The sequence below is a fragment of the Dictyostelium discoideum genome (genome assembly GCF_000004695.1).
Source record: "Dictyostelium discoideum AX4 chromosome 3 chromosome, whole genome shotgun sequence".
NCBI lineage: Eukaryota > Evosea > Eumycetozoa > Dictyosteliales > Dictyosteliaceae > Dictyostelium > Dictyostelium discoideum.
In genome coordinates, this window is record NC_007089.4 from 382601 (window position 1) to 404892 (window position 22292).

The window sequence follows — 22292 nt, forward strand, 5'->3', positions numbered from 1 at the left end:
GCAATATAATTGTAATGTTAACTAGGGAAGAAGAAAATTTTAAAACGAAATGTGATAAATATTGGCCTGATAAAGATGAAGAAAGATATGGAAATTTTATAGTTAAATTTGATAATAATATAACAATACCCGATATTTTAATTAGAAGAGAATTTACGTTAGAAAATTTAAAGGTATTTATCCATCCTTCTTTTTTTATATAAAATTTACCTTTGAAAATTTTAAAGAATATTAATAGATTTTTTTATTTTTTTATTTTATTTTATTTCTATTTTTTTTTTCTTAGGATAATAAAACTAGAAAGATTTATCATTTTCAATATACTACATGGCCAGATCATGGTACACCAGTTTCAACAACTGGATTTTTAAAGTTTGTTAGTTTTGTAGATCATGAAAAGAGAAGTGGACCAATTGTTGTTCATTGTAGCGCAGGTATTGGTAGATCAGGTACATTTGTAGCCATTCATAGTATTGTTGCTAAATTTGCAAAACATTATGATGAAAAGAAACAAGCACCATCAATAAATTTACCAAAGTTGGTTGTAGAGATGAGAAATGAAAGACCAGGTATGGTTCAAACCAGAGATCAATATAGATTTTGTTATCTTGCTATCTCTGAAGCTATGAATACTGTATTAAAGAAAGAACAAAAGAAACGTAAAGGTTTATCATATTCTTATTCAAGTATTCCACTTACTGGTCCGGAACATGATTAAATCAAAATAATAATAAATAAAGTAATAATAATAATAATAATAATAATAATAATAAAAATAATAATAATAATAATAATAAAATAATCAAAAACATTAAATAGTAATAATAAAATAGTAAAATAATTAAAAAATAAATTTTATTTAAATCAAAATAAAATAATAATAATTAAACAAATAAAAAAAAAAAAAAAATAAAAAAAAAAAAAATAATAAAATAAAGAAAAAAAAATAAAAAAATAAAAAACAATAAAAAAAAAAATAAAATAAAAAAAATAATAATAAAAAACAATAAATAAAATAAAACAATGTAAAAAAAAAAAAAAAATAATAAAATAAAATAATTAAAAAAAACACTTTTCTTTTTATCTTTGTTTAAATATTGGTTGTTATTATTATTATTATTATTATTATTATTATTATTATTATTATTATTATTATTATTATTATTATTTAATGACTGGTGATTAAAGAAATTGTGGTAACAAAACAACACCAAAAGAAAAGTTAGTCAACTAAAGTTGAACAAAATCTTTAACAATAAATTCATAGGGATTGGTAGTTTGAAAAACTTATTTTTTTTTTTAAGATATTTCAAAAGTTTGCAGTGCTTTCAGTGAAATTATAATAACAAATTTGATTTGGTAATCAAAAAATCAAAAAAAAAAAAAAAGGAAAAAAAAAAGGAAAAAAAAAAAAAAAAGGAAAAAAATATTTTCTGTATTTTAAAATCAAATGTTATTATTATTTAAATATTTAATTTCCTAATACATTCCAATCATTCTTTTTTTTCTTTTTTTTTTTATTAATTAAATTTAATTAATCCAAAAAAATAATAAAAGGAAATAAAAATAAAAACAAATAATCACAATAACCAGGTGCCTTTTCTTTTTTTTTTTTTTTCACAATTTTTTTTTTTTTTTTTTTTTTTTGATCAAATCTGAAAAAACTTTTTATTTCCAAGATATTTAAAAATTAGCTGTTTTCACTGAAATTAAAAAATACAATTTTATTATCATAAAAAAATCTAAAGCAAAAAGGAAAAAAATTAATTCCTATCTTTGAACAAAATTGTTAATCACATGATATTTCATTTTTTTTTTTTTTTTTTTTTTTTTTTTTGTCATTATTTTCATTTACAACTTCAAAAAAAAAAATAAAAAATAAAAATAAAATTGAAAATAAAAAAAAAAAAAAAAAAAAAAAAAAAAGTGAACAGAAAAAAATAAAAAAATTATGGTAAGGCGGAGGTTGTTAAAAACGTGGCTATTTGACTTTTTTTTTTTTTTTTAAAACTAAACCTTTATGCTTGTTTTTTAACATTACATTTTTTTACAATTATGAAAAAAAAAATGATTTCCGAACCATTTTGATAAAGAATATTTTGTTTTGACTTGATTTTATTTTTTCATTTTTTTTTCATTTTGTTTTTTTTTATTTTTTTTTTTATTTTTAAAAAAAAAAAAATCAAAATGTTTCGAGCTTATTTTATTTTTTTTTTTATTTCAATTTTTTTTTTTTTTTTTTTTTTTTTTTTTACTTCCTAATCACTTACTTTTTTCTTTTTTTTTTTTATTCAACTCAACACAACAAAACATATGCATACATATATTGATACATATGGATTTTGGTTGATCTATTAAACAATAAATTTTAGGAATTTTTTTTTTTTTTTCAATTCATATTTTTGTTTTCCATATTTGTAAATAATAAAAATAATTATTTTTAGATCACTCAAAATTTTAGCTCTAAAAAAAAAAAATAAATAAACTTTATAATTTTGTAGATATAAATATTTTTCTTTTTTTTTTTTGTATAAACCCATATTTATATATCCATACCAATCAACAATCAACAATCAACAATTAATTAATAATAATTTATAAATTATAATTTAAAATTTAAAATTAAATACTTAATAACTAATAATTAATAATTAATAATTAATAATAATAATAAAAATAATTAATTAATAAAAAAAATAAATAAAAAAAAAATATAAAATTAAAGTTGTAAAATTAAAAAAATCAAATAAAGAATGTTAAAGTTCGAAGAATTTAAAAGCTTCTCAAAGAAAAATTTCTCATTTTTTCAAGAACAATATCAAATTAGTAAAAAAGAATTAATAATCCTTTTAAAATGGTCTATTCCATTAATTGTTTCAAATTTATTAAATAATGTTTCTTATTTATTCGTAAATTTAATTTTTGTGGTAAGTATTATTTTATTATTATTTTTTTTTTTTTTTTCAACCATCCAAACCACACCACTTTTTTTTCTTCGATTCCAATGAAACCTCCTCAAATTTTTGCAGTTTTTTAAAAAAAAAAAAAAAAAAAACCAAGATATTTTGAAAAAAAAAATATCAACACCAAAAAAAAAAAATATCTTGTTTTTTAACCACCCACACTCCCCCATTTTTTTTTTTTTTTTCACATTCAAAAAATTTTTCATTTTTTTTTTTATTTAATTATTAATTCTCGATTTTTTTGATTTTTTTGATTTTTTTTTTTTCTAAAAATAGGGTAAACAAAGTGCTGATCAATTAGCAGGTGTTGCATTATCAAATACATGGACATATTGCACAATGAGTTTAGCTACTGGTTTAGCAAATGCTATGGATACATTAGTATCACAATCATTTGGTGCAAATAATTTAACATTAGTTGGATTGACATTACAAAGAGCGTCACTTGTATCGAATGCATCATTTTTAATAGTTACAGCATTATGGTGTATAACTGAAAAATTCTTATTATTAGTTGGACAAGATAGTGAAGTATCTTATTACGCTCAACAATATTCATTATTTTTATTACCAGGACTTTGGTTTTACCTTCAAACAAATGTTTTACAAAAATATTTACAATGTCAAGGTGTAATGTGGCCATCGATTGTGGTTGGTTTCATTATGAATGCATTCAATGTATTATTTAACTTTTTATTTGTCGGTGAGAATTATGGAGATTTCTCATATAAAGGCGCGGCATTAGCCACATCAATCTCTAGAATATTGGCGTTTTTCTTAATGTTGGCAGTGATAAAAATTTGGAAACTTCATGAAGAGACTTGGTTTGGATGGAAACGAGAATGTCTAAGTTTACAAGGATTTAAAGAGTATCTTAAATTGGGGGGACCAGCATCCATCCAGCATGCCTCGGAAGCCATTGGTTTTGAGGTTTTAACGATTTTAGCAGGTTTATTGGGCCCGGGCAAAGTGCCATTGGATGCCCATTCAGTTACATATAATTTCACACAATTGACATACCAATTCCCAAGCGGCATTTCCATAGCGACATCAGTGCGTGTCGGTCAATTATTAGGTAGTAAAAATGAGTCAATGGCCAAGAGAGTATCTTGGATGGCATTTGTCATATCATTGATTTTCATGGGTATAATAGCGATTATTCAATATACTTGCAGACATGTAATTGGCTACATTTACTCAGACTCTGAGGATGTAGTTCAAACAGTTGCTAAAATTTTACCAATAGCTGCACTCTTTCAAATTTTCGATGGAGGTCAAACCATTTTTCAAGGTGTTGTAAGAGGTATGGGTAGAGTTATCACTGGTGCACTTTGTAATTTCATTGCGTTCTATGTGATCTCTATACCCTTATCAGCAGTATTTGCATTTCCTTTAGATAAAGGTGTCGAAGGTTTATGGTGGGGTTTATGTGTTGGTTTGGTCACAATTTGTGTAATTTTAATTATAATCATTTTCAGAGTCAATTGGACCACTGAAATGGATAGAGCATTTGAAAGAACTAAATCAATGAATATGTCTCAAGCTGATCTAGAGAATGGTTTAGAATTACAACAAAAACAAATGGCTCAACAAGAAAACAATTGTGGTTCTTCAACTGATGGTGTTAGTACAAGTGAAGGTTCACCAATAACAACTATTAAAGTTACCACTGAAGCTGTAGTTCAGGAATCATACGATGATGATATAAATGATAAAAATAGTGATAATAATAATAAAAATAATAAAAAAAATAATAATTCAGATGATGAGGACGACGACGATGAAGATGTTAAATCAAATAAAAAGAGAAGAGGTTATAATAATTATAGAACTTCAAGTCATCATCAAATGAGAACTAATAGTAATAATAATTTTAGAACAAATAGTCATAATAATTTTAGAACAAATAGTAGTCCTGATTTTAGAAATGAAGTACCTGATCAATCTGTAAATAGATGTCATCCACAATAAAAAAAAAAAAAAAAAAACTGGAAAAAAAAAAATCAGAAAAAAAAAAAAAAAAAAAAAAATATTGATTTTAGATAATCTTTTTTAAAATAAAGTTTACAAAATAATATTTAAACTATTTATTAATTTTTATATATATGTACACTAGAATATTTTTTTATTTATTTTTATTTAGATTTTTTTTTAGATTTTTTTTTTTTTATTTTATTTATGGTTGATATTGTGGTTGTTGTTGTTGTGGTTGATAGAATTGTGGTGGTTGTTGTGGAACTTGTTGATAAGTTGGATAAGCTCCTTCACTTTGATAAATTGGAATGGTGGCAGGTGGACTTTGTCCAACGCATGATTTTGTGAATTCACATTCATTATAATGTTTAACCATCTTGTGAGTATAAAATGCATCAAATAGCCAACCTAAACCAAATACACCTGCTGTAAAGAAATATAAAAAGAATGTACCAACTCTTCCTAAATATAATCTTTAAATTTATTTTTTTTTAAAAAAAAAAAAAAAATTAATATTTTAAAAATATATTTTTGTGTGTGTGTTTTTATTAAATTAATTAATTTTTACCTGTGGAAACCTAAAATACCAAAAAAGAACCAAAGTACATAAGCAACGGTCATTGATTTTGGACAATATGATGATGATCTTGATCCATATACAACTGGAACTGGTGTAACAATTGGTGTAACTAAAACTGCACCTCCACCATAGTGTCCACTACCATGATGGTGATGATGATGGTGATGACCGCTGCCTCCGTGATGATGATGATGATGACCCATTTATATTATATTATATTTTTATTTTATTTTATTTTTATTTTATTTTTATTTTATTTTATTTTTTTATTTTACAATATACTTTTATTTATTTTATGTATATATATTTTTTTTCTTTGGAAATATAAGAAAAAGAAAAAAAAAAAAAAAAATTTTTAGTGCCTTTTGGTGTGAAAAAAAAAAAAATAAAAAAAATAAAAAAAATTTAATTCAAAAAAAAATAAAATAAATTTGCGTTATATTGATATCTCAAAAAATCAAAAAATCAAATAATTTATTTTTTATTTTTTTTAATTTTTTTTTTTTTTTTGAAAATTTAAAAAAAGGGATCGCAGACTCACATTTTTATTTTTTTTTAATCATTAAGAAATCTGTCATTCTCTTCACCCAAAAAAACAAACTAAAAAAAAAAAAGAAAGAAATTTCTTTTTTAACCAAAGAATTATTAATAATACCAATAAAACTCGTTAATATTTTTTTTAAAATGACCAATCTTTAAGTAAAAAAAAAAAATTAAAATAAAATAATTATATAAATATATAATTTAAAACCAAATAATATTTTGTTTTCCTTAAAAAAAAAAAAAAAAAAAAAAATTAATCGTTGGAAAAAAAATCATTAACTTAAAAATATATCGAAAATCAAACAATAAAAAAAATGGAATTTTAAATGTTTAATTGATTGTGATATTAAATAAATATTATTTGTTAAAAAATGAAATTATTATTAACAATATTATCAAAATAATGTTATATTGTTTTTTTACTCCGTCATTTGGTATTTTTTCATTTTTTTGTTTGTTTAATTGGTAAATAAATTCATCAGTTGAGTTTGAAAATAAAATATCAATTTTACCATTTTCATAAAAATAAGTATAATTTGTAAAATTACCAAAACAACGAATAATTTGATCATTTTCAATTGAACAACTTGTAACAGTTGGTAATTCAAAATAAAATTCAGTACGTGTAGTTTGGTTACCAATTGAAATTGAAATTTGATTCCTTCCACAACCTTTTGGAATTCGGAAGAGAATATATCATTGGAATTATCAATACCTTTAATAGTTGTATTATAATTATCCATGAATGAAAGAGTTTGTAAACTATTATTATTTATTATTACATTTACATTATATAATGTATAGTTTACAAGTTGACCAAGTACTGATAGTGGTAGTGATGGTTGTGATGATTTACAAAGAATGAAATCAATTTGGATAACATTTGATTTTTTACCATTTGCAATTAAATATAAATTTGAATTTTTAAAAGTTTGATTTGAAGGTGTAAATGATTAAGTTGTTTGTTTAATATGGATTCATTTTCATTTAAATTTAATAATAATTATAAAACAAATGAAGTTTATTTAAATGTTTGTATTGAACTATTACCAATTACTAATATTGTATTAAATTCAACAATTCAAACATTTCAACCAACAATAACAATAAATACATTACAACCTCAATTAAATAGTTCGGCAGAGCAAGAAAATAAAGAAAATAAAACCAACAGTGACAGTTTTAGTTCAAATGAAAACATATTAAATAAGAAACAAAAAAATGAAAAAATAACAAATGACGGAGTAAAAAAAACAATATAACATTATTTTAATAATATTGTTAATAATAATTTCATTTTTTAACAAATAATATTTATTTAATATCACAATCAATTAAACATTTAAAATTTTATTAAAGTTTTATTTTTATTTTTATCTTTTTTTGATTTAATAAATGCTCATTTATCATTAGTTTTTTTTATTGTTTTTTTTAAAAATAGATTAGTTGGATGGGACAATGGAATGATTAAAATAAAAAGAAAATAAAAAAAAAAAAAAAAAAATAAAAAAACTTTGGAAAAAAAAAAAAAAAAAAAAAAAAAGCGAAAAAAAAGTGAAAAAAAAGCGAAAAAAATGTAAAATGAAAAATTTTTGTAAAACCCATAACATGTGCTCAAACAAAATAGCATTTTAGGGCAAGTTGAATTTATTTTTTAAAGTTATGAAAAGATCTTGCACTCGGATTTCAATCCGATTCATTAGGGATTCCATCTCTAGTGAGTTTAGATTTCGTTTGCAGAGAAAAAACCTAGGCAGTTTCCACATCTGACTTTTCCTATATAAGAGCCTGATACTATTCACTCAAGCCTATATTCCTTTGTTAAAAAAAAAAAAAAAAAAAAAAAAAAAATTACCAATTATAAAATAGATAGATTTATTAATTGATTCATTTATTAATTATTATTATTATTACTATTAAAATAATTTAAAACTCAATAATATTTTTTTTTTCTAAAAAAAAAAAAAGATTAGTCACTAAAAAAAAAAAAAGTGTGGGTTTAATGATAATTATGAAAATCATATACAACTACTAGTAGAAATTAATATTAGTAGTAAATACTATTAGTAAAAATTATAAATAAAATAATTAAATAATCAATTAATTAAAAAAAAAAAAAAAATTCTACAAATAACATATATATTTATTTTTAAAAAATAGTTTATGTGATGCCAATTAAATTAAAAAACCCCAAAAAAAAAAAAAAATAATAATTACCTTTTGGTGTATAAGATCCATCAATTTTGAAATTAAAAAAACAAATAAAAATAAAAATAAAAATATAATTTTCATATTGTAATTGCAATGTTTAGATCTTATACACCAAAAGGTAATTATTATTTTTTTTTTTTTTTTTTTAAAAAAAATTAACTTAAATTTGACACTTTTTTAATTTTTATATTTAGTTATTAATGTAAATGTAATAGATAAAATAGTTTACCAACTCTTAAATTGATGGATAATACAATTATTAAAGGTACTGCCAGTTCAAATCAAACATACACTTTCCAAATTCCAAAAGGTTGTGGAAAGAATGAAATTTCAATTTCAATGGGTAACCAAATTACACGTACTGAATTGAATTATGAATTACCATGTGAATTTTGAAGAATTTAATTTAATTTCACCCACACCATGACCACCACCACCACCACCACCGCCACCACCATTACCGAAACACTGTGTCAAAATTAAATAAAATAAAAAATGGATTTAATCATTTATTTTTATTATCTTTTTTTTTTATTTTTTTATTTTTTTTATTTTTTTTTTATTTTATTTTATTTATTTATTTATTTCTTGGTGGGAAATTGAAAACTGAAAAAAATATTAAAATTAGCTAATAAACCTGGACAAGCTTGTTTAATTGAAGTTGTATCTAAAGTTTGATTAAAAATGGATTCTTTTTCTAAAAGATTATAAATTTCATAGGATGGTTCTTGATGTGATTTAATATTTAATTTCTCTAATAATTCAGTTTCGTTATCTTCATAGAAATGGTATCTTCCACCTAATCTTTGTTCAATTAATTCAACTGGTGTTTTACAATAAATATAAACACTATTATAATTTTCATTATTAATTTCAATAATTTTTTTGATTTCTTTAATTAATTTTTCATTATCATTATTATTATTAATAATATTATTATATATAATTGAACTAATTGGAGATCTATGAATAAATATAATATTATTTTTAATTTCATCTTGATTATTATTATTATTATTATTTTTAATTAATTCAATTGATTGATTTAATGTATTATCAAATGATGATGTGGGTGGTGATGATAATGAATGTTTAAAAAATGAATTTTGAATAGTTTTATAACCAATATTTGAAAATCTTTCTAAAAGTTGTTGTTTTCCACTACCACTTGGACCTTCTAAAAAAACAAATAATGGTTTCTTTTGTTCTTTAGATTTCTCTAATGCCTCTGATAGATTATCTGTTGGTTTCCACCATTCTCTTTCAACTGATCCTTCTTCTCTTATAGATTTTGAATAAAATTTTAATGATGATAAAGATGTTAAAGATTCACCAAAAATTTTATTTTTTAAACAAATATTATTAATAGTTGATGATGTAAAATTATGATTTCTAACTAAAAACATTTTTATTTTTAAACACAACCCCTCAACAAGATTACAAAAAAAAAAAAAAAAAAAAATTAAAAAAAAAATTAAAAAAATTTGATCAATTATTTCACTTTTTTTTTTTTTTATGTTTTATAATTTATTTGTCCCACCATGTTTTTACAAAAAAAAAAAATAAAATAAAAAAAAAAAAAAATTAATAAAAAAAATTAAAATAATATAGGCTATTTTAGTTTGCAGATAATAAAAAATGTGTTTTTTCTTTTATTTTGTATTTTAACTTTTGTAATAACCATTTAAAGTTTTTTTTTTTTTTTTTGGAAAGTGGAAAATGTGGGGTGAAAATATATACACATAAAAAATTATTGTGGGGGTAATTGTAGTAACTCTAACATTTTCTAAAAATAATTAAAATATTTTATAACTTAAATAATCATTAAAAAAAAAAAAAATTATCCACACACACTTATATAATAATAATAATATCATCAAAAACATTATCATTAAGAAAAAAAGTTTGAATCTATTGTCTTTTCAAAAAATAATAATAATAAATAATAACATCAAAAAATAATATTATCATAAAAAAATAAAAAATTAAAAATTAAATGTTCGGTTTACTTTTAATTTCTTTTTTGTTTTATTATTATTATTTAATAAAATTAAAAAAAATAAAAAATAAAAAATTACCTAACTTTTTTTTAAAAAAAAAAAAAAATATTATTATTATCAAAAAAATTTTATTTTAAATATTTATTTATTAATTTATTATTTAATATAAATATTTCTAATATATATATTATATAATAAAACTATATAGTTTTTTTTTTTATTATTTATTTATTTATTTATTTTTAATTTTAAAAAAAAAAATAATAATAATTATGAAATTTAAAATAATAATAGTTTTAATATTATTTATAATATTTAATTATTATATTATAAATATAAATGGATCATTTGATTTTAAATCAAAAAAGAATGTTGTTGGATATTATTCAAATAATTTAAAGAATAAAACATTAAAATATCATACATTAGGAGAATTTTGTCAACAAGGTAGTTATGATACAATTGTAATTGGGTCACTCTATTGGAATCAAAATATGACACAATTTTATTTTGAATGTCAAGATTATTATTCATTAACTCAAGATAAAGAAAAAGAATTGGGTGTCGCAACAACACCAGTCCAACATTTAAAAGCATTTGATTTCTCAAAAAGAGGTGTTCAAAATGCAATGAAAGAACAAATTTCTGACGAAGAAGAAGAAGAAGAAGTTGATATTCCAACAACAAAAACAAAAACAACAGCAACAAAAGCAAAAACAACAACAACAACAACAACAATTAAAAAAATTGGTATTGAAAAGAATACATATCTTTCAAATAAATGTATTGATTTAAGAAATGATATAATTAAATGTCAAAATATTGGTGTTAAAATTTTAATTCAAGTTGGTAGTAAAGGTGGTATTGGTGAATTTGGGAATACATCAATTGCTACCAAAGAAATGGCTCAAAAATTGGCAGTTAAAATTTGGGATATGTTTTTATTTGGTGATGGTGGTAGAAAAGAGTATCAAGATAAATTAAAAGGTATAGATACAAAACCAAAGAATGATGGATCGTCAAGTGAAGAAATTGCATCATTTGGTAGTATTGAATCAATGGATGATCAAAGTGGTGATATTGAAGATATCGATCGTTTCAGTAGTGAAGTTAAAAAAGATGATTCCTCCTCAAACTCAACTGCATCACTTGGTGAATTGGATGATTATCAAGATGAACAATCTTATCAAGAGGAATATTCAAATGATGAAGATACAGATCCACCAATACCAGATGATGAAGATTCTGAATATGTTGATCAAGAACAATATGAAGATGAAGAGGAGGACGATGATGAAGATGCAGTTGATGAAGATGGTAATCCAATTGTAAAGAAAAAGAAACAACCATCAACTTCAAAAGCACCAGAAAGAAAGAAGAAATTATTGGTTTTCCCACCACGTCCATTTGGTTATGGTGTATTTTTAGATGGTGTTGATTTCTCACCAATGATTGGTAAAAGTGATAACTACTATCATTTGGCAATGGGTTTAGATAGATATAGAGTACCAAAGAAGGATTTATTCACCATTTCCTCAACTGTGGATTGTTCGCTACTTCATAGTAAAAAAGAAAGTATGACCTCTTCTCCAACTGCTTTATTACGATTTAATTTCGATATTCTCACTTTAGATTTCGTTCATAATAAACAATGTGATTATTGGTCAAAAGTTAGTGATCAATGGATTATCGATTGGGCAAACTATACAAAAGACTATAAATTCAATCAAACTAAACTACTCTTAATGGCATCTTCAAATCCAAAGGATTCTGCTTTCTTCTCTCCAAAATTCTTTTTAATGGAATATACAAAATATTGCATTGATTTACCAAATATGGCAGGTGTTTTTATCTCTGATGTTTTATCAGCTTCAAAGATTTATAATTCAACCACTAGATTGGATTTCTCTCAAGAAATATCAAAAGATGTTAAATCATTTAATCCATTAATTTATCATCATCCAGAAGGTACTCGTCCAGCTTGGACCTATGGTGGTGGTTCTAAACCTCCAACTTCACCTGCAACTAAACCAATTCAAACTAAACCGCCAATTACCAAAGGTCCAATTATAACAATGTCTCCTAACAAAACTAAAACTTCAACAACTACCAAACCAGTACCAACAAAAATTCCAATTATTGATAATAGTAATTCAACTTCAACAACTGTTAAAAAAGCAAATTCTTCACATTCAACTCCAACACCCACTATTAAATTAAGACCAACTCATGCACCATTAAAAACACAATCACCTGAACCAAAAACTGAATCACCAACTCCCACTAGTACTCCAACACCTTCCTCAACAGTTGCAAAAACTACTCATGCACCATTAAAAACTCAATCCCCAACACCAAAATTAATACCTATTACTAAAAAACCAATAACACCAACCAAAGCTCCAATAACTAAAGCTCCAATCCCAGTAACTGAATCACCAACACCAGAGACTGAATCACCAATTAAATTGAGACCAACTCATAGACCACTAAAAACACAATCTCCAGAGACCGAATCAACAAAACCAACTAAACCACCAACAACAACAACACCAAAACCAACTAAACCACCAACATCACCATCACCATCACCAAAACCAACCAAACCACCAACAACATCAGCACCACCTAAAAAAGAAACAACATCACCAATAAACTTAAGACCAACTCATAAACCACTAACACAACCACCAGTTGATGAATCTAAGACTAAAGTTTTGGACATTTCTGATGAAACAGAAACTAGAGTAATAACCATTCCAGATGATTCTGAAACACCGGCTAAATTAGAAATTCCAGACAATACAAAACCAGAAACACCGATTGAATCCTCTGTTCCAATCAAATCTGTTGCTGCAGTTGATAAAACACCTGTTAAATCCGCTGCTCCAATCGAATCAGCTTCTCCAGTTGATGAAATACCTGTTGAATCCGCTGCTCCAGTTGAAGAAACTAGAAGTAGAAGACATAAACCAATAAGTGCAACCGAATTTGATAAAAATTTCATCACAAATCAATAATACTCAATTGAAAAAAAAAAAATACATTTAGAATAAAAAAAAAAATATAAAAAGTAACATTATATCATTATTTTATTATTTTATTGTTTAAATTAATTAATTAAAATAAATTTGATTGATATGACTAATTAATTTATCTCTTGATTCTTCTGAAACTTTTGTTTCCTTTATTTGTTCCATAGAGTAATGAAAATTTAATAATGTTTTGGAGTAATCATTTAGAACTATAGGTTGAGTTTTCTCCCCACCAATAAAAAATGTTAAAATTACATTACAATGTTTGGATAAAGCTTCTAATTGATCGCAATATGTATCATAGATAACTCGAGCACCATGGCAAAATATTACAAACAATACATATGTATCTTTACTAATTTTTTCATCACTATTTACTATTGAAGTATAATCACCCTTTTCGAAATTTAATATAAAGTTCTTTGGTGAGTTATTTGATGATGGATATGTTTGGAGCTTGTTGAAATAAGATTTAACTGGATCAAAAAATTTGGAGTTGTTATTATTTGAAACAATTTTGATTTTAATTCCAATTATTTGTTTAGGAGATGAGGATCCAAAAATGCCTGAAATAACAGATTTATTTAAAACACCAGTATTATTATTATAATTATTATTATTATTATTATTATTATTATTATTATTATTATTATTATTATTATTATTATTATTATTATTATTATAGCAACTATTATAATTATTATAATTTGGATTATTATTATTTGGATTAATATTATATGGATTTTTATTATTATTAACACCTGTAAAAGATCTTTTCTTTTTGATAGGATTTTCTGAACCAAAACATAAAGAACTATCATCTTTAGTTTTTTGAAAAGAAAACTCACTTTTCTTTTTGATATTTTCACTTTCCATTTCTTTTAAATGAAGACAAATTTCATGAGTTACATCCAATTTCGAAATTAAATCATTTAACGGTTCAAATTGCTTCCCATTTAATAAAATGTTTGTATTTTTTAATATTTCTTGATTATCTTTTAATAATCTATCAATGATATTATAATTATTATTATTATTATTATTATTATTATTATTATTATTATTATTATTATTATTATTATTATTATTATTATTATTATTTTTATTATTATTATTATTATTATTATTATTATTATTATTATTATTATTATTATTATTATTATTATTATTATTATTATTATTATTATTATTATTATTATTATTATTATTATTATTATTATAATTATCCCGACTTGCATCTTTTAATATCAATTTACGAATTGTATCAACACAAAATTGATTATCTGTCCTTAAATTTTCATATTCAGTTGATGCTTGTTCTAAAATTCTAGAAACAAACTCTTCAATATTATTTAATATTATATTTTCATTATTGTTTTTTTGACCTTTAATGTATGTCATTAAATTATTAATCATTGGAATTAATTCTTTTGATTTTTTTTCTTCAATTTTTAGTTCTTGTTCTAATATTTGTTTTAGTTGTTCTCGATTTATTTTTTGTTGTAGTTTTAATTGTGATTGTAGATTTTCAAGTTGTTGTTGTAGTTGTTGTTGTTGTTGTTGTTGTTGTTGTTGTTGTTGCGGTTGTGGCTGTGGTTGTGCTTGTGGTTGTGCTTTTTCAGCAAAAGTTTCATTGCTAAGAGGTTCATTTTCTTGGGTGGCTAATTGTTTTATTGTATAATTATTAATATTGTTAGTGGGTGGGTGACGGGGTTTTCTTGGATATCTAAAAGGTTCCATATTTGATGTTTTTTGTTTTTTGGTAAAGATTTTAAAAACATACATAATATTTTTTATTTACATATTAAATAAAATAAAAAATATTAAAAAAAAAAAAAAATTAAAAAAAAAAAAAAATTTTTTAAAAAAAAAATTAAAAAAAAAAAAAATTACAATCATCAAATTTAATAAAATAATTCTTATTTTTTTAGGTGAACTTAAAATTTTGAAAATCTAAAAATCTTAAAAAAAAAAATCATCACTTTCAAAAAAAATCATTTTTTAAAAAAAAAAAAACAATTAATTGTGAAAATAAACCAGATTTAAAAATTTAGAATTTTAAAAATAAAAAAAAATAAAAGAATATAAAAAAAAAAAAAAATTTAAAATTTTTTTTGTAAAAATATTTAAAATTTCTTATATTAATTTTTTAAATTTAAAAACAATCATAAAAATTTTATATATATATTTAAATAAGGATGCATGACACATCATTTACTGTTCATATAAAAGATGAAATTCCAACTTACATCTTTTTTATTGATACTTCAGGGTCAGTTGGAAAAATTGATTTTGAAATAGTAGTATTATGTTTAAAAAAAATAATTACTGAATTACCAGATAAAGTTAAAATTGAAATTATTGCCTTATCTTCAGATGCTATAATCGTTTTTAAAAAGCGGCAAAAATAAAATATTTGAAGATATTGAAAACAGTAAGTTCAAAATATCTTGGAATTAATATAAACTATATCAATAAATTTAAAATTAATTTTTTAACCATTATTTTTTAGATTTACTTTTTGATAGTGGTGCTACTAATTTGGTTGAAGCTTTAAAACTTGGAGAGGTAACCATTACTAATTTTTGTATGAATCAAAAAAATTATTTTGTTCTCTTGACTGATGGTGTACCAACTGATGATCCTGAACCAATTATTCAAAAATTAATTTTAAAGGTAATATCAATTATTTATATTAATAAAAAATAATTTTATATATCCAAATTTTTTTTTTTTTTTTTTTTTTTTTTATTTGGGAGTTGATTTTATTGTATTAGCAATTGGAATGGATTCAGATAAAAAAAAAATTCAAAAATTGTTCCCAGGCCAACATCTATTCATGTTTGATACATTTTCTGGTCTTAGTAAATGTGTGCACACTTTGATTCCATCTCATATTTCTATACCATTGACTACCGAAATTTATCCAAAATTTGAAAAAATTCAAAAGTCAAATGAAGCTTTTTATATAATCATTAAATTATCGTCTATCTATCCAAAAGATAAATTTCTTGAAAATGAAATAACTTTTATTATCAAGGATAATAAATACCATAGTGGCTATGAAATAAAAGTTGGTCAAGCCACAAGTGAAGATTGTCCAAGTGAAACAACTGCAAAACTAATTTTTAAATGTCCACAAGAAATGTTACCAACCCATATTGATTTTGAAATCAAAGTAAGGGGATCCACATTCCATGGTTATTTCGATTTAAAATACTCTTGGTTCACTGGTGATTTTATTACTAGAAGTCCAATTAATATTTGGGTTGATGGTATGGTTGGTCATGGAAAATCAATTTATTATTTAATATTTTTTCATTAAATATTGATTTTGAAGAATTTTTACTTGTAGGAAACAATGCTTTTCATGTCACCACGGAACTTAGATTCCAAAGTGTTGCTCATATTTTAGCAACCAAAATCGTTAACCAACATGGTCTCTCTCCAAGACTTGTTGACTTTTACAAGAATGTTATCAACTCATTAAAAATTGTGTTTGTCGATAAGCCGGGTATGGCAAAGAACCAAGGTAACCTTAGCTATACTCATGCAACAAAGGGCCAATACTCTAACAAACAACACCTAAAAGATCTTATCACTGTTGGCGAAGCAAAGTCTTCTCTAGAATGTCATGCTATTCTTTTCGTGATTTCAATTACATTGGTTGATGATGATGTAGATTTTGAATTCATAAAAGGTAAAATTCGAGAATCACTTCAAGCAAAAATCAAACCAATTGTTGTGGTCACTCACTGCGACGACTATTCACCAGAAGAAGCTGAAGCAATGAAAAAGAAACTTGAAGAAGAACTAAAGGTTGATAAAAAGAATTTCTTTTATTTAACTCCATATATTCAAGGTGAGAAACAACGTGATCCAACAAAAGATAGAATTGTTTTTCAAATACTCAAATCTATTGTTGAAATTGCCAATAACACTCAAAATCAAAAAATATTAGAATCTTTGGCCAACGATATTAATAACAATAATATAGATGAAATTTGTAACTCCTTTGTAAATACTTCTATTAGTTCAACTACCACTACCACTACCACTACTACTAATTCAAATACCTCAAGTGCTAATTCGACTCCAAATGGAAATTCCTCTTCACCTTTATTATCCCCAAATGTTGTTGGTTCAGAATCTACTCTTTGGACAATTTGTGTAAAGAATGATTTAACAGATGCAAAAGTAAATGAAGCCAGATTTAGAGTTTATCCATCAATGACCTTAAAGATTTTGTTTCAAGAGTGTCACAAAAGTTTAAACTTTCTGTTGGTCTTTTTAGTTTTACAGATGAAAATGGTTATGATCTTTTATTCCCAGATGAATCCATTTTACTCAATGTTTTATCTGATAATATTACCCTTTCAATCTCTGATTAAAATAAATTATAAATATAATAAAATAATTTTTTATGTATATATAATAATAATAACAATAATAATAATAATAATAATAAAAATAATAAAAATAAAAGCAATTAACATTAATTGACGCAATAAAATTTTAACTAATATTTATTAATTAAATTGAAATGTTTTTTTTTTTTTTTTTTTTTAATATTTAACTTATTTAGTTGGTTGGATATTTTTAACCATAGTAGCTAAATATTTGAAACGAGCAACACAATCTTTTTTAGATTTAGTACCGAGACGAGCTGCGATTTGATCCCAACGATCTTCAGCATTTTTATCGACTTTTTGTAAAGCTTCTTCCAAGAGTTTTTGTTCTTCTGGTGTCCATTCAACAGAGGCAGTGGTAGTGGTAGTTTCTTTTTTAGCGGCTGGTTTGGCGGTGTCGACAGTTGATGGAGCGGTGGCGGTAGTGGTTGATTCAGTGCCATTTGAAGTGGTACCTACTGGATATTGACCGAGGTCAACTTTTGAACTGAGTTCAGATTTAATTTCCATATGACCAACTTTGGCTTTTAATTTATCATAATCGGAACCTGATGGAGCAGCTTCTGGTTTTGAGAAAGATTGTTGTTGAGTTGGTTGTGAGGTTTTAGCTTTGGCGATAACGTCTTTCAAAGAACGAGTTGGAATACAAGATGCAACGGATTCCCAACGTTTGGTAACACCTGGTGGGAACTTTTGGATGGCTTTAGCCAAGAGATGGAGTTCATCTTCAGTCCATGGTCTCTCTGGTTTAGCTTCTTTCTTATTGTTGAGTAATGCTTTTCTTTGCTCTTGATAGAGTCTGTCGGCCTCTCTTTGTTTCTCTTGAATTTCGTTCAATTGGACGAGGAAAACTGCTTTCTTATCGGTGACATTATTTTTGGTTTCCATTTCTTTGGTGAGCTCGCCTAATTGGAGGTTGTCCAAGGTGGCGATGACCAATTCAACATCTTCAATCTTTTGTGGTGGTTGGAATGATTTACAAATGTCACGGAATTGGATCTTACCCTTCTTTAATAATGCGGTTTGTTCAGCTTTGACACGTTTCTTTTCTTCGGCTTCGTCTTTCTTTCTCTTTTCTTCGGCTTCGACTCTTTCTTTTTCAGCTTTTTCAGCGGCTTCTTTTTCTTCTTGTGCCTTTCTCTTGGCTTCGTTTTTGGCATTCTTGTGTGCATTCTTTTTGTCGTCTTCTTCTTTTAATTTCTTTTGAATACGTGGATCTTTTTTGTAGGCGAGATTGGCGAGATCTTGAATACGTGCAGCTTCGATCTTTCTTTGTTTGACACGTTTCTTTTCATTCTCTCTCTCCATCCAACGTTTCTCTTCACGAGAGTCTGCATTATCTAAATCATGATCATCTTCAAATGTGAAATCTCTCCATGACTTGAATGACCACCAAAAGTTATAGAATTTAACAACCTTATCATATGGAGTATCCATATCACCAAGTTTTGGTACTGGTTGAACGTTTGACCAACGAGAGTTACTATCAAATACTGGTTCATAGATTTCGAAAAAGTCACCTTCTTCATCGGCTGTTGGAATATCATCATCAAATGGATCGGTTGAATCGTATGCTCTTCTCTTTTTAATATCACTTAAAATATTATTTGATTTAACTAATGCTTTAAATGCTTCATCATTACCACCTAAATCTTGATTTTTATCTGGATGAACAACTAAAATCATTTTTTTATCTATTATTTAATAAATATTAATAAAAAAAAAAAAAAAATAAAAAAAAAAATCATATATTAATAAATTATTTTATTTTTTATTTTTTTATTTTTATTTTTAAAAACTTACATGCTAATTTAATATCATTATCGGTAGCTCTCCAACGTAAATGATCTAAACCCATGATTTTGTAATGATTAACATCTTTACCAGTTTTAGTCCACTCTTTATGATTATTTTTATAGTTTTCTTTTAATTCGTCAATGTTGTCATCATCATTTGAATCTTGAGATTTCTTGTCATCTGAAGTGGCACTAACCAAGCCAATGATTTCGACATCACCCTTTTTGACTTTACTCCAAACTAATTCAAACTCTTCACCAATTGGTTCGACTGAACGATTACATTCACTCCAACCTAAAGATCCGTTGGTGTAATGAATTTCTCTTGAATTTTCATTTGACCATTCTTCTGCTGTTGGTGATGATAAAGATACAACAAGTGACATTATTAAATATTATTTGTTTGTTTTAATGTGTCTTTATGTTTTAGAGAAAAAAAAAAAAAAAGAATAAAAAAAAAAAATATTTAAATATTTTTTTTTTAAAATTTTTTTTTTTTTTTTTTTAACCCGCACGCTCGCTCAGTTTCGACTTTTTGGAAAATTATTTTTAAAAAAAATTAAATAAAACTACAAAAAACCGAAAAAAACGTTTTTTTAATTTTAGTTTTTTTTTTTTTTTTTTTTAGTTTTTTTTTTCAAATCTTAATTTCGGCTGATTAACTAAACATGGTAAATTAGTTTGTTTTTAAAAAAAAAAAAAAAAAAAAAAAAAAAAAAAAAAAAAAAATTTTAACTTTCCTTTTTCCAAAATTACTTAAAATTAAAAAAATAAAAATAAAAAAAAAAAATATAAAATTGTTTAAAATTTAAGGAAATAAATTAAAAATAAAAAACAAATAAAAAAATAAAAATAAAAATAAAAAAATAAATGTTATATCTTAAAAAAAAGTTTATCATTTAATATTTCCTTTTCTTTTTTTTTTTATTTTATTTTTTATAAATAATATTAATTTAACTTTAATATCTCTAAAAACAAAAAAACCATTTTATATATTTATGATCATCACAACAATTATATTTATTAAATCAAGTTTAAATTAATATTAATAAAAAAAAAATTTATTAAAATTAAAATAAATTATTTAATATTTTTTTTTTACAATCAAAAATAAAAAAAATAAAATATTTTATTTATTTAATTTTGACTGGATTTAAATTTTTATTGTTTTTTAAATATCTTTTTTTTTTTATTTTATTTTTTATTTTATTTTTTTTTTTAATTTATTTTTTTTATTACTTTTTTTATTATATTTCTTTTTTTAATTTTGGAAATAATAAAATGGAGACTTTATTTTAAATGCATTTGAATTTCAAATAACAATGATATCTTGATGATAGTTTATTAAATAGGAATCATTTTGCTAATTCGATAACAAAGAAAAAGGAAATTTAGTGGTTGTGATTTTCCAAAAATAGAAAATCCAAATTTTTTTTTTTATTTATTAATTTTTTTTTATTTTTTTTATTTTTTTTTTTTCATTTATTAATTTTTTTTTTTTTATTTTTTTTTATTTTTTTAATGTTTTCATTGAAAAAAAAGTGTAAACTCCACGGTGAAAATATCGAAAAATTAAAACCCAAATAAAAATCCCCAACATAGTTTCAAAAATATCCAAATTCAAATAAAATGCAATGCAAAAAAAAAAAAAAAAAAAAAAAAAGAAAAGAAAAAAAAAAAAAAATTATAAAAATAAAAAAAAAAAATTAAAAAAAAAAAAATAAATCAAAAAAAAAAATTAAAAAAAAAAAAAAAAAAAAAAAATTTTCAAAAAAAAAATTTAAAAAAAAAAAAAAAAAAAAACTTTGTTTATCACCAGATAAAAATATATCACATTGGCGTAATTCGCATACCAAAAAAAGATTTTTTTTTTTTTTTTTTAAATTTTTTATTATTTATAATTTTTATAATATAGATATATTATATTTCACAATGTGGGTATTTTTTATTTTATTAATAATAATAATAATAATAATAATAATAATATAAATAATAAAAATATTGTTATTATTATTATTATTTATTATTTTTATTTTTACCTTTTTTATTGTTTCTATTTTTATTTTTTTTTTTTATTTTTTATTTTTTTATTTTTTAATTTTTTTGTTTTTTTTTATTTATTTGTTATGGATCCTCATTATACTCAGATATAATAATATAAAATACATAACTTTACCGTTTGACAATAATCGCCATCGATTTCATATCTATTTTTAAAACAAAAAAAAAAAAAAAAAAAAAAAAAAAAAAAAATTTTTTAAGGAAAAAAAAAATAAAAAAAATAAAAAAAATAAAATAAAAAAAAAAAATAGAAAAAGGTATTAGGAGGTAATAATAATGATAATGATAATAATGATGATGATGATGATAATGATAATAACAATAACAATAAAATAATATAAAAATGATAATATCACAACCCCATTCTATCATTATCTCACACAAAAATAATAAAATAAAAATATATATAAAAAAAAAAAAAAAAAAAAAAACCAAAATGTACGGACGCAATCAACATATTAATAAAAATAGAAAAAAAAAAAAAATGCCATATTAAAATTGTTATACATACAACAACCCATTAATTTTTTTTTTTTTTTTTTTTTTTTTTTTTTTTTTTTTTTTTTTTTTTTTTTTTTTATCATTTTTTTTTTTTTTTTTTTTTTTTTTTTATCATTTTTTTTTTTTCTTTTTATAATTACATATTATAATATTTATTTTTATCAATATCATACTATTACAGACTATTTTTGTTTATATATATATTTTTATTTTAATTTT

General features: G+C 22.7%; 11 protein-coding genes across 11 annotated transcripts in view; 7 read left to right on the top strand and 4 right to left on the bottom strand.

Moving 5' to 3' along the window:
- Window positions 1-718, top strand: part of ptpB (protein tyrosine phosphatase) — a gene marked incomplete at both ends in the record, with an annotated part of 1712 nt that extends 994 nt beyond the window's left edge. Inside the window, 2 exons of the mRNA XM_637081.1 lie at window positions 1-173; window positions 287-718. The exon at window positions 1-173 is cut by the window's left edge and continues 79 nt beyond it. Coding sequence (XP_642173.1) covers window positions 1-173; window positions 287-718 — 605 coding nt within the window. The remainder of the gene's footprint in view (window positions 174-286) is intronic.
- A 2035-nt stretch (window positions 719-2753) lies between these two features.
- DDB_G0278161 (multi antimicrobial extrusion family protein) lies at window positions 2754-4934 on the top strand (the record flags this gene model as incomplete). The annotated part of the gene is made up of 2 exons (XM_637082.1): window positions 2754-2927; window positions 3240-4934. The coding sequence occupies 2 exons, from the start codon at window positions 2754-2756 to the stop codon at window positions 4932-4934; spliced, it is 1869 nt and encodes a 622-aa protein (XP_642174.1).
- A 205-nt stretch (window positions 4935-5139) lies between these two features.
- DDB_G0278163 (TM2 domain-containing protein) lies at window positions 5140-5720 on the bottom strand (the record flags this gene model as incomplete). Its single annotated transcript, XM_637083.1, has 2 exons — window positions 5140-5410; window positions 5506-5720. The coding sequence occupies 2 exons, from the start codon at window positions 5718-5720 to the stop codon at window positions 5140-5142; spliced, it is 486 nt and encodes a 161-aa protein (XP_642175.1).
- Window positions 5721-7031: 1311 nt separating this feature from the next.
- Window positions 7032-7531, top strand: DDB_G0278165 (hypothetical protein; the record flags this gene model as incomplete). The annotated part of the gene is made up of 2 exons (XM_637084.1): window positions 7032-7304; window positions 7502-7531. The coding sequence occupies 2 exons, from the start codon at window positions 7032-7034 to the stop codon at window positions 7529-7531; spliced, it is 303 nt and encodes a 100-aa protein (XP_642176.1).
- A 983-nt stretch (window positions 7532-8514) lies between these two features.
- DDB_G0278167 (hypothetical protein) lies at window positions 8515-8667 on the top strand (the record flags this gene model as incomplete). The annotated part of the gene is made up of 1 exon (XM_637085.1): window positions 8515-8667. One exon carries the CDS (start codon window positions 8515-8517, stop codon window positions 8665-8667), a length of 153 nt encoding a protein of 50 aa, XP_642177.1.
- A 185-nt stretch (window positions 8668-8852) lies between these two features.
- On the bottom strand, window positions 8853-9677 carry DDB_G0278169 (hypothetical protein; the record flags this gene model as incomplete). Its single annotated transcript, XM_637086.1, has 1 exon — window positions 8853-9677. One exon carries the CDS (start codon window positions 9675-9677, stop codon window positions 8853-8855), a length of 825 nt encoding a protein of 274 aa, XP_642178.1.
- Window positions 9678-10543: 866 nt separating this feature from the next.
- On the top strand, window positions 10544-13291 carry DDB_G0278171 (hypothetical protein; the record flags this gene model as incomplete). Its single annotated transcript, XM_637087.2, has 1 exon — window positions 10544-13291. The coding sequence occupies one exon, from the start codon at window positions 10544-10546 to the stop codon at window positions 13289-13291; it is 2748 nt and encodes a 915-aa protein (XP_642179.2).
- A 96-nt stretch (window positions 13292-13387) lies between these two features.
- DDB_G0278173 (hypothetical protein) lies at window positions 13388-15046 on the bottom strand (the record flags this gene model as incomplete). The annotated part of the gene is made up of 1 exon (XM_637088.1): window positions 13388-15046. The coding sequence occupies one exon, from the start codon at window positions 15044-15046 to the stop codon at window positions 13388-13390; it is 1659 nt and encodes a 552-aa protein (XP_642180.1).
- A 458-nt stretch (window positions 15047-15504) lies between these two features.
- DDB_G0278175 (hypothetical protein) lies at window positions 15505-16015 on the top strand (the record flags this gene model as incomplete). Its single annotated transcript, XM_637089.1, has 2 exons — window positions 15505-15578; window positions 15835-16015. 2 exons carry the CDS (start codon window positions 15505-15507, stop codon window positions 16013-16015), a joined length of 255 nt encoding a protein of 84 aa, XP_642181.1.
- Window positions 16016-16091: 76 nt separating this feature from the next.
- On the top strand, window positions 16092-17697 carry DDB_G0278177 (hypothetical protein; the record flags this gene model as incomplete). The annotated part of the gene is made up of 3 exons (XM_637090.1): window positions 16092-16581; window positions 16662-17503; window positions 17524-17697. 3 exons carry the CDS (start codon window positions 16092-16094, stop codon window positions 17695-17697), a joined length of 1506 nt encoding a protein of 501 aa, XP_642182.1.
- A 186-nt stretch (window positions 17698-17883) lies between these two features.
- DDB_G0278179 (myb domain-containing protein) lies at window positions 17884-19897 on the bottom strand (the record flags this gene model as incomplete). Its single annotated transcript, XM_637091.1, has 2 exons — window positions 17884-19409; window positions 19519-19897. The coding sequence occupies 2 exons, from the start codon at window positions 19895-19897 to the stop codon at window positions 17884-17886; spliced, it is 1905 nt and encodes a 634-aa protein (XP_642183.1).
- Between the last annotated feature and the right edge of the window lie 2395 nt (window positions 19898-22292).